Source organism: Cyprinodon tularosa, unplaced genomic scaffold (assembly GCF_016077235.1).
Source record: "Cyprinodon tularosa strain WSP-4 unplaced genomic scaffold, ASM1607723v1 ctg966, whole genome shotgun sequence".
NCBI classification, from domain to species: Eukaryota; Metazoa; Chordata; class Actinopteri; order Cyprinodontiformes; family Cyprinodontidae; genus Cyprinodon; species Cyprinodon tularosa.
The window spans coordinates 105,839-116,394 of NW_024039747.1; the positions used below are offsets into that span (position 1 = coordinate 105,839).

Below are 10,556 nucleotides of genomic sequence, written 5' to 3' on the forward strand. Positions count from 1 at the left end.
CAAGCATTTTAGCGCACCAGTCATTATACAGAAATAAAAGCCCTTAGAACACATGACAAAGCATTATTGATCAATGTTAAGGTAGGGGAGCATCTCAAAGCAAATCTGCACAAAACAGGTTTCTCCATTATTTTAGAAACTTGGATCAAAATATTCCATGCAGGCTTTACTCTGCTTTAAATCAAACCCAACATCACATCATGGCTTCAAACTCGATGCCCTCTGCTGCCAAGTGGTCCCCTTGTTCTCCCTGCCCAACCCAATGTCCTTTGTGATGTATTGCTGCTTTTGTCGACTGCCTGCCTGCCTTCCTTCCTGCTGCTCATGCACAGTTGATTGCTTTACTTTGTTCTGCTGCTCATTTTCTCACTCCCCGTTCCAAATGACTGCTCATAGACCGACTCCCTCCCAGAGTGCCTGATTGATTGATTTATGGGGGTCGATCAGCGATAACCTTACCCACCTGCCACGTCACATGCTCAAACTCAATGGGCAAAGGCAAAAGGAGAGACTCCTTTTCTATTAATCTTTTATAGGAAATAAGCTGTGGCACTATTGTTCTGTACTGAAAAATGGTCAAGTAGAAAAGGATGCATTTCTTAATTTTGGATTTGCTTTAACTAAGCCCAGACCACCAGTGAAACATATAATTTAAAGCCCATTTAGGGAAATTAGGGTATGCACCATTAGTACTTGCACACAGATTGTTAACAGACTATGGGATTTGTCAAAGGCTGACCTTCTGTTAAACAACACCTGTGTGAAACACTGAGCCAAAATGCTTTGTACCCATTAGAACCAATAGATGGCACTCTGGTAACAGACCTAATTTATAATGAGGAACCAAAATGAAGGAGAAGCATTGACAATTTTAAAAGATTTTATATTTGGGAGAGGGTGGGATATGACTTGCTTTGGAGTTACAGATGAGAAAGCAACAGCACAGGAACTTGTAAAGATGTATGACAGCATATACATTTGCAGTGAAGTCAGGTCATGCAAACCTCATCTCCCCTCCCATCAGCCCTAAAATGGTAGCCTGTTAATACATGTCATGGTGACATTATCTGACAAGACAGCTGTGCTACATGTCGGGCCCTTTTCTTCACACTCATTTCGAAGGCATCTTTGCTTTTTTCAAGCTTTGAACCAAAGCTTTAGAAAGTACTTGATGCGGGTTGCGAGCAAGGCGACCAGCATTTCTGACCCCCTTCCAAAAACCAGGCCATTTCCGCTTTCTGTGCGAGAGACGAGCAGAGCGTGGAATTGGGACCGCTCTCTCAGGATTAATGCCACCATGGTATGAAGCATGAATTCTGCTCAGAAGGGAAGAAAGCCCAGCATAAGGCAGGCCACGTTTTTGGGGTGCATACTTCTCTCCAGGTGGGTTCCGTTCATTGTGGACAGACAGAAGCAGCCCTCTGTGACCTTGAGGGTGCCAGGTCGCTAGGTAGGGACGGCTGGGGGCTTCAGCAAGTGTTGGTGGAGCAATATGTCCAACCGCTTCCATACTGGATTCTGGCTCTCCGAAGAACTGACCTTGAGAAAAGTGGGGCATTTGGTCAGCCAGATGTCTCCTTGATGCTTGTAGGTATGGGTCATGGCTTAACTGGAACCCACCGGAGGCCCTGGGGAGAACTTGTCTATACAGTGTGGGATCAAAAGGGGTTCCCACCACCTGAATATCCCTGTAAGAGTTCGTGTTAGGTTCAGCTGCAGCCGGGTTATCAAAGCTGAAGGTTTTAGAATGCATCAAACCGGCAGCTGGTGAAGAGAGATCAGGGGCTCCATAGATTCCAGGATACTCCAAACCCAAGGCAGCGGCACGAGCTGAAACAGACATTCTAAATGTAGACCCAGTTCAAAATTAAAATGTAAAGAAAGACAAACTAACATAACAGACTGAACTGCAAACATTAGCATGTTTCACACAGTACATGTGAAGAAATTTATTTTTTTTAAACCATGTGAGGAGGGTTTGCCTAAATGTCCGGTAACGAAAAAGGACTGTGGGCAACGGTATAGATTAAGGCAGCAATTAGGAACATGATGGGCTCCCTATGCTGGTTAGTCCACTTCATCCTGAAGTGAAATCAGAAATTCAATTTGTTCTAGTGAACAGAAAGCTGCTTCTTGGTAAAGTTGAATCAATTTAAATACAATAATTCAACTAAAGACTTGCTTTAATTACAACAAGAGATCCATTTAATTATACTTGAACTTGAATGATCTTACACTGGAGAAATTCACCTCCGCATTTAACATATCCCCTTGGGGAGCAGTGGGCTGCCACTGTGCGAGAGTATGGGGTTAAGGGTCTTGCTCAGGGACCCAGAGTACAGGCTGTGAGGATCAAGCCAGGTACTTGCAACCTTCTCAGAGAACATGCAAACTGCTCTAACCACTAGGCCAACACCCCCCCATTTCAGTACCAGTTAATTTTGGTAGTAGAGCTAAGACAAACTCTAAATGGTATATTAGAAAAAAATAATGTTTGGCTTGAAAAGGATTAAGAGAAATCTTATGGTTTTGTTATTAAAAAAAAAAAGCTGCAGGGTTGACAGTTGTGAAGTATACAATTCCTCATACTGTCCTCAGAGGACAATCTACAAAAAAGTTAATTGCAAAACAAACTGAGTGTTTAGAGTGCTCTATCCAACAGCAGTTGAAGGTTGAGCGGAAGGAAAAATATCTGGATGGGTGCATATGCAATAGGATTAACAAAGAACTGAATTGATTTAAAAAAAATAGTCAATTCAAGCACTTCGAGAGTTTTGGAAGACATAGGACTGGTTAGTGGGCTTAATGCTATTTAACCCATCCCAGTGGGGAGCAGTCGTCTGCCATCGTGGGGTACCCGATGAGCGGTGTGGAGTTAAGGATCTTGCTCAGAGACCCAGAGTGGCAGTTTGTGGGAGTGGGTCTCGAACTCAGAACCTCAGTATTTCAAACTCTATGCCCTAACCACTAGGCCAGTCATTGATGCAAGGTGAGCACATAAACATTTACCGGTAGATTGCTTGGGTATACCTTTCCGAGAGCCAAACATATTTGTATTGATTAGATATTTTTCTGTAACACAACATTTTTAAAAAGAGAATTCAGGGGGTTTTAATGAACCATAATCAAAATAAACAGAAAACAATTTAAATTTATATCAAATTCTAAAATATCTCTGGGTTTTTTTTTTTTTTGTTGTTGTTGTTGTTTTCTAGGATATTTGGAACAGAATACAAATTACATATAGTCCAGTTAAACACACAGAGTAGAAAACAGTTTGGGACATAATGGCAATTAGTAATAAATTGTTCAGGTGAGGAGCATTGACTGGATTGTGTCATCCAAGTAGCAGCCCCTCATCCTGAGCAAGCAAGTGGCAACAATAGTTATCTACAGTATGTTAGCTGTGTCATTTTAAAAATGTCATATATACCCACTAATTGGAAATTATCAGTATTCTATAACAGTAATTAAAGCAAATTACATACCTCTTGCTGTTTTAGCACAGTAAGCACCTCCAGCTGATACAGAGTAAAATACAGCAGTACTGGAAACAACAACAGATGGTTAGATGAATAAAACAAATAAAAATGGAAGGGCAGGGCTGTGAAAAGTTGAGATGGTTTCATGTCAAATTAAATAATACCTCAGAAAACACAAGAGATGCAGACATTTTTGGAATGTCATCGTAATCCTCATGGCAGCAAAATGTTGCTGACTTCTGACTCTCCAAATGTTTTTGCAAAGCATCAGACAGCCTACGACCTAAAACAGAGACTGATTTGCTGATTACAGACAGGTGTTACCATGCTGGTTAAAAGCAAACCACTGAGTCTGGTAATCTACTTGCTAACTTTTTTTTTATGGAAATGGGTAAAAAAAAAAAATTTGGGATTCATCACAAAAAGATACTTGGATCTTTCTGATTTTAATTGAAGAGAACATTAGAGAAAATGTAAAAAAAAAAAAAAAAAATGAATATATTTGTGCATTTTTAATGTTCTACATAGTGCAATGTTGAAAGTTTTCATTGTTTTTTTACTTAAACATAATCCCATGACTCAGATCTTTAAACTATAAAAAATAATTAGCAATTAAAAACTTTCTGAATCATCAGACCCCCAAAATTTCAAGTGAAACTTTTTATATATTTGCCACAATGATCGTAAATAAGTAAAAGTATTTTAACTTTTTAAAAGTCTTTTGAAAAAGTACAGTTTAAAGTCTTAGCTTGTTAGTTAAAGAAGCAGAAGTTAGAATACAGCAGCTCAGGTTGGGAAGAGGCTGAGTGCTGTGCAAGGATTCAATAATTCAGGCAAATTATTATTTGTGTCAGGAGCGACAAGCTTAACACGGGCTTGATTCAAATCTTTAATTGCACACTCACCTCTACCATGATCCTACATGTGAAGATTAATAGGCCTAGGCTTTATTTAAACGATACTAAAGATAATAATGGATTTCAGTTCTGATGTTCAGGCAAAGCGGGGAACAGCTACCAGTCCTTCTTAAATAACCTTTGAATTTTGACTTGTCCTTCTCAAAGACTCTTAAAATGGCCATTTTGTTAATGAGCCAAATGATTACATTATTCTCCAAGAACCAGTTTCCTCACAACAGAATGGTTTTGTGCCACTTCAGGCTATTCTTCGAAATTAAAACTATCTGCAGCTGCATGGCCTCTTATTTAACCTAATTTTATTTATACTTCTTTTGATAATTCTCCTCATCTAAAAAATGAAAAGAAACATTGCAATCAAACATAATGAAGGTTAACAAAGATCTCTACTGTAGGTTGAAGACCTTTGCCTCATAACTGTTTTCACAAGCATCTTACATTATTTGTTTACAGTATGCACAAACCCTTATAAGTGTGTTTCTTTTGTCTTATTTGCTCATGTTTATCCATATTTGTTTTGTGCTGACAGGAAATATGGGACAGCACCTGTAAAGGAAGTAGAATCTCCTACATTCCCCATTATATGATGGCTGTAGAATAAGTTGCATAAAAGTAAGACAAAAGTAGGTCAGGTTTTTTTGTTTGTTGGTATGATTTCATGATGTTTTTATTTGTAACATAAATGAGGGAAAAATCTAACTGAATGTCTGCTTTCCATTTTGAATAAAACAAAATAAAGTATTGAGTTTCAATTGAACCATTTGTATTTTAAAGGGGAATAATTTATGGATTTGCATTTTTTCACTATTGTTTTCTCATGAGAAAATCCCATAAAAAATACCCTGACCTTTCACCATCTTCAATGTGGGCAATGCTTTCTATGTGCTATGCTTCAGTAAGTGTATTTGCATTTACAACCTTTTTCCAAATAAAATGATCTACCGGTAATAGATTTCCTAACAGAGAGCATATTAAACTACTGCTACAATCCTGTGTTAAAGTGAACTATGTGCTACAACAAAAGCAGTGCCATCCATTGTGTTCAGATGCACCTATTAATCAAAGAGACGGTCATAATGGGGCCAAGTACCTGAAGCTCCTCCTGTGAACAGAAGACAACAGGATCTACTGGACCACAAAGGGCCCTTTATGCTTGTCCCGAGGGCTGCACAGTGGAGGAGTGGGTAGCACTGCTGCCTTGCTGCAAGAAGGTTCCAGGTTCAGTTCCTGGTCTGTGTTTTTTATGCTTGGGGTTTGTATGTTCTCCCTGTGCATGTTTAAGTTCTCTCCGGGTACTCCAGCTTCCTGCCACAGTCCAACAACATTAATTTTAGGTTAATTTGCTGCTTTAAATTCTCCTCAGATGTGAGTGTGTGTGTGAATGGTTGTTTGTCCTGTTTGTCTCTGTGTTGCCCTGCGATGGACTGGCGACCTTTCCAGGGTGTACCCCGCCTCTCGCCCAGCTGGAGATAGGCACCAGCACCCCTTACGACCCCAGCACGGATAAGCGTGACGGAAAATGGATGGATGGATGGTTGTCCTGGTTAGAATTTGATGTGAATGATTTTCCAGAGGTTTGTAACAGGAACATTGATCTTTCTTCCCTGGTTCTAATCTTTTTCTTTTAGCATAAGATAGATGATACAATTTTGAAACCCATTACTAAAATAAGAGTTCTTTTGATATAGATTCAAAAATAGGATTGATTAGATTAGGGCTCTAATCAACTTTGATTTTCATACAAAATAACTATTGTATGATAAATGATGTCTAGCTTAGAATTGTCTGCTATTTTATTCGATGTTTGTAAATATAAGTTTATATTAACAGATGTTCTTTATGCTCCACATTAAATGAATTCAATTGATAAGCAATGAGATCGATTTGAGTTTTGATAATCTGTTAGCAATAATGAACACTAGTGTCTTAGTCGCAAATATTTGCTAAACTCAAAGAAACACAATGGAAGAAATAGAAAGAAGCCCTCAATCAGTCCTCACCTTTTCCTTCACACAGAAAACTGTGTGTCTGTTTTAAGAGTACTCTACACTTCTCTTGAACTTTGCAGTTTGACTTGTCGATCTCTATGGAGTTCCCAAGATTGAGAAAAACACATCCACTCACTGAGACAGTATATCACACCCAGTGGAAGTGACTGCTGCATGTCCATCAACAAGGCGACTGCATTGGCTTTGTGTTTGTTCCAGGAACACTGAAACAGACATTTACCTCATGTGGATGAGGTTGAATTGCTTGACATGCTGCCTCTGGAGGCAGGTGATGGTAAACAGGGTCAGCAACACACTATCAGTGCTCCAGCTCTTAACCCCAGCCCCATCAGTTGCCTTCTATCACCACCTCTGGGCCTCATTTGTGATGATCAGGAGACCTGTAGTTTATCTCCACAGAAAGAGTGCACTCCCCGGACTGCCAAATGAACTCAGACACCACAGAGTTTCCGTTCCAGCGTCTTTCCAGTAAAAGGTGTAATTTAATGCATTGCAGTGAGATTAACAATAAAACGACTCACATTTCTTTGGGGATAATTTCCTAAACTTGTGCAAATATGTATTATAATCAATTAGGCCTATTAATATACAGTCCTCAGAGGATTCACATCAAAGCACACAATCCAATTAGGACTGTTTACTGTTTAGATTGAAATGCTCAGTGTTCCGCTCTTAAACCCAATCCGCATATCTGTAAACAGAATTGCCAGGCTGTCTTTACTGATGGTTATGTGTGTGTGTAACGTGGATGTGTGTGTGTGTAAGTGTGTGTGTGTGAGAGAGAGGCTTGCATGTAAAAGCCAGGACAGAGATAACGAGGGAAAACATATGCAGCCCTATAATCTTTCACATGGTTTTTTTGCATTTATTTTTCATGTTATACTAAAGAAAGCACCCCTGAAATTGAACTGGAGAAACAAATTTTATTTATGTGTGATAGTCAGGCAAAAAAAAAACAGTACATGAAGCACAACAATTAAGGATTTACTTTGCTTCTTTTCTGTTACTTACCTCTTGATTCCATGCACTTCAATTTTAAAACCAGACACACTTTTTCATTGGATTCAAGTAAAACAAAAAACAAAAAATACACAAGGATTGGCATGGATGTGAGAATCAGTTATCAATGAACATTTAGTTGAAGGCAGAGGTTGAATTTGACCAATCTGTTTTGTAGTTGCATTTTGTAGACTGTGTTCAGGTAAGTGGCTCAGCATCCCTTAAGGTGTACATAAAGCTGCTGGTTGCCTGTCCATACATATATTTTGTGATAACGTTATGAACGCATCCCTGTGAGTTCCATGATCTGGAATATATGCAAGTCTGTCCTGTGAAAACCTTTATCACTTATATAAGTAATTGTCATAGTGATCCAAAGGATCTTCTCACAATTTATGCTCTGATATGTATTGCACATTGTTTATTTAGCTTCTTATATCATTATACAACAAACAAGAGTATGCCAGGGGTGTGAGGACATCATACAAGTAGTAAAAATAGTAAAAGGTTGGTTTGTCAAAAAGGAGGCAAAGGAAAAATCAATAAAAAAAAACAACTCAATTTGTCAAGAACACACTTTGTTTAAAATACTATTAGATTTTTAAGTTATTTTATTATGATGTTGTTTTGTATAGTTTTTTTTGTTTGTTTTTTTGTTTTTGTTTTTTGCTCTGAATTAAATCAGGTCTTCAATGTAATGACATGCATTGGTCCCCAAACAGCTGATTGGCTGCTGGGTGGAGCGTTTTCTAGGATTCAGATCAATTCTGAAAGCTAGCCTTTCCCAGTGCAGATTTACCGTTCAGAGTATGTTAGCTTTGAGACTAGCTTTGTTAAGAATGAATATGGCTTTGTGGTACCAGAAAGTATGGGTTGAGGCTGAAGTTGTCTTGCTAACCCAGTAATATGGCTTTGTGGTACAGGCCCCAAGGCTTGAATCACCAACCCTTTGGTTGCGAGGCAAACTCTGCATCCAATACCATTGTCCCTGTTAATGGTACCTGGAATTTAATACCTCTTTATATTATAAGTTCTAAAAATGGTTAATACTTGGATTTGCATGCTGTACATTTACACATCAGTATAATTATTGTCTAGATCCATAACTATTGAACACTAAACTAGACTACAGCCAAATAGTCAGGGTAGTAAACCATCAATAACCATATGTATTGGTTGTTTCCAAAATCAATGGGTTGGTCAGTTAATATATTGGTGAATCTAACCAAAATTGGTTTAACCAACTAGACTGGCTGAAGTCCCAGACTAACCATTCTTAGAGTGTAAAAAGCTATTTAACAACAGCTTTTCAGGTTTCAATCATTAATTTCTAACAAACAGAACAGCAGAAAAAAAGCAGTATTCTTAGGTTAACAGGTCAGTTCCTGCTTCAATAAGAATCATAGCAAGCCTCTGTGTTATGTTAGCAGTTATAGCAATTTTGCCTTTTTGCTCTAAATAAATATGTCTTATAAATCTGGCTGCATGTAAACATGTTTTTGCATAAAAGTTGTTAACTGCAATTATCCCCCTTTCCTCTATGCTTCTTGCCATCTCATCCCCTTTGCACATCTCAAGCCCTTTGGTTAGTGAAATCGGTGTCTGGTATGTTTAGTCAGTGTGTGCTATAATCATTTAAACAAAGCTGCATCGAAATATTTGTTGGCTATTTCAGTAAAAACATTGATTTTTGCAAAGAAGAACAACAAAAATGATATTCAACATATTGTTCATCCCTAGTTTTACATAATGTTTTAGAACTACTTACCTGCATAATGTTATTCAAAGCATGCATTGGAATTATATTTCTACCACGAAAATATTTCCTTTAATTTTTTTGATGCGCTCTGGAATCTCTGCATGTGTATTAAAAGAAGGATTTGACTATTAAAATTCCCAAAAAAATGGCTTTTTACATTTCTCGCCATGTATCAGACTGTAACAACCACAGTGATAATGTGAAGAATATAGTTTTGATGAATAAGCCAGTATGTTTCTTGGCAAAGCACATGTTTTAGATTCAAGCTTGTTTCCCTGCACAGTTGTGTTGTTTTTAATTCTGCCTACTAGTTCCTTCTATTCACAGAGAACATACTGAACTCTTTGAGCTTTAGGGCTCAAGCTGCCTCTCAAACATGAATAGAAATCAGCATGGGGAGCAAGGGAAACGAGGATATAAAAACTAAAAAAGATGGATTTTTTAAAGCAAATAGTTAAAACATATTCTAAATGAGATATCCAAAAATAGCAGAGTATAAATTTGTGCAAAAGGAAGCAAACTATTTGTTTCTTTTACTAAATAAGCTAGCCCTTCACTGCAGTTCATGTTACAGTCATTTTATACTTCTGCAGGCTCTAGGCTTGTTGAGCCTGTGATTTGAGATGACAATTAATTTAGGCCTTTCTGGAACATTTCTCTCATCTTTTAACCAACATAGACTGCTGCCTGCAATCTGTCCTTTTTTTCTGTTTTTCATAAAATGGAAAAAACTTTGAAAGAACTAAATAAGCCCAGCTGTATAATTAACTATGACACTGCAGAGATTGCTCCCTCAGACTTTATCCCAATTAGGAAAAGAAAATAGTCAGCAAGTATTGTTTGTGATATCCCCTTAAAATGCCTCATGTGGTTGGCTTCTGCGTGTGTGAAGGGAGTTTTCTTGAGGCCGCAGTCACTTGTCAGGCTTTGTTTAGGGCTGTGGACACCACATCATATGGTGCCATCCCAAAACATCTTCCTGCTCAGGGCTCAGTGTCAGAGATTAATTACTCATATTTGGATCACATATGCAAAGAAACTAGGCAAGCTAGAAAAGAGAAAGGAAAAAAATGATAAATCTTTTTTTTTTTTTATCTTTCTAAAACTGGTTTTGATTTCTAAGCAATGCAAGCATTTTCCATTATTTCTATAGCAGCACTTTCTGGTAGCCTGACCTATTTAAGAAAATAACAATATAAATACTGGATAAATTATTTTACAATATTCCTAACTTGATTTAACTTTAACTGGACTTATGTTTGTAACCAATCGTATGCTCCTGGAGTATATGATTGCCTTTTTTGTTATATGACTGTATATAAATTAATTAGATGGCATATTCTGTCTATCCTGGGGTTCTTTGCAAAGTATGAATACCTAAACAAAAAAA

General features: G+C 37.8%; 1 protein-coding gene across 1 annotated transcript; it reads right to left on the reverse strand.

Moving 5' to 3' along the window:
* Positions 1-1,111: 1,111 nt before the first annotated feature.
* On the reverse strand, positions 1,112-3,714 carry LOC119776907. The gene is made up of 3 exons (XM_038275563.1): positions 3,647-3,714; positions 3,489-3,547; positions 1,112-1,830 (listed from the first exon to the last, which is right to left on the reverse strand). Exons 1-3 carry the CDS (start codon positions 3,697-3,699, stop codon positions 1,112-1,114), a joined length of 831 nt encoding a protein of 276 aa, XP_038131491.1. The 5' UTR covers positions 3,700-3,714.
* Positions 3,715-10,556: the final 6,842 nt, after the last annotated feature.

Bases quoted from the DNA above. Each gene is read 5' to 3' on its own strand.
- LOC119776907 (XM_038275563.1), bottom strand. From the start codon at position 3,699: ATGAGGATTACGATGACATTCCAAAAATGTCTGCATCTCTTGTGTTTT. The intron at 3,548-3,646 runs GTATTATTTAAT...TGTTGTTTCCAG, and splicing joins CATCTCTTGTGTTTTCTGAG to TACTGCTGTATTTTACTCTG. The intron at 1,831-3,488 runs GTATGTAATTTG...TGTCTGTTTCAG, and splicing joins CTGTGCTAAAACAGCAAGAG to CTCGTGCCGCTGCCTTGGGT.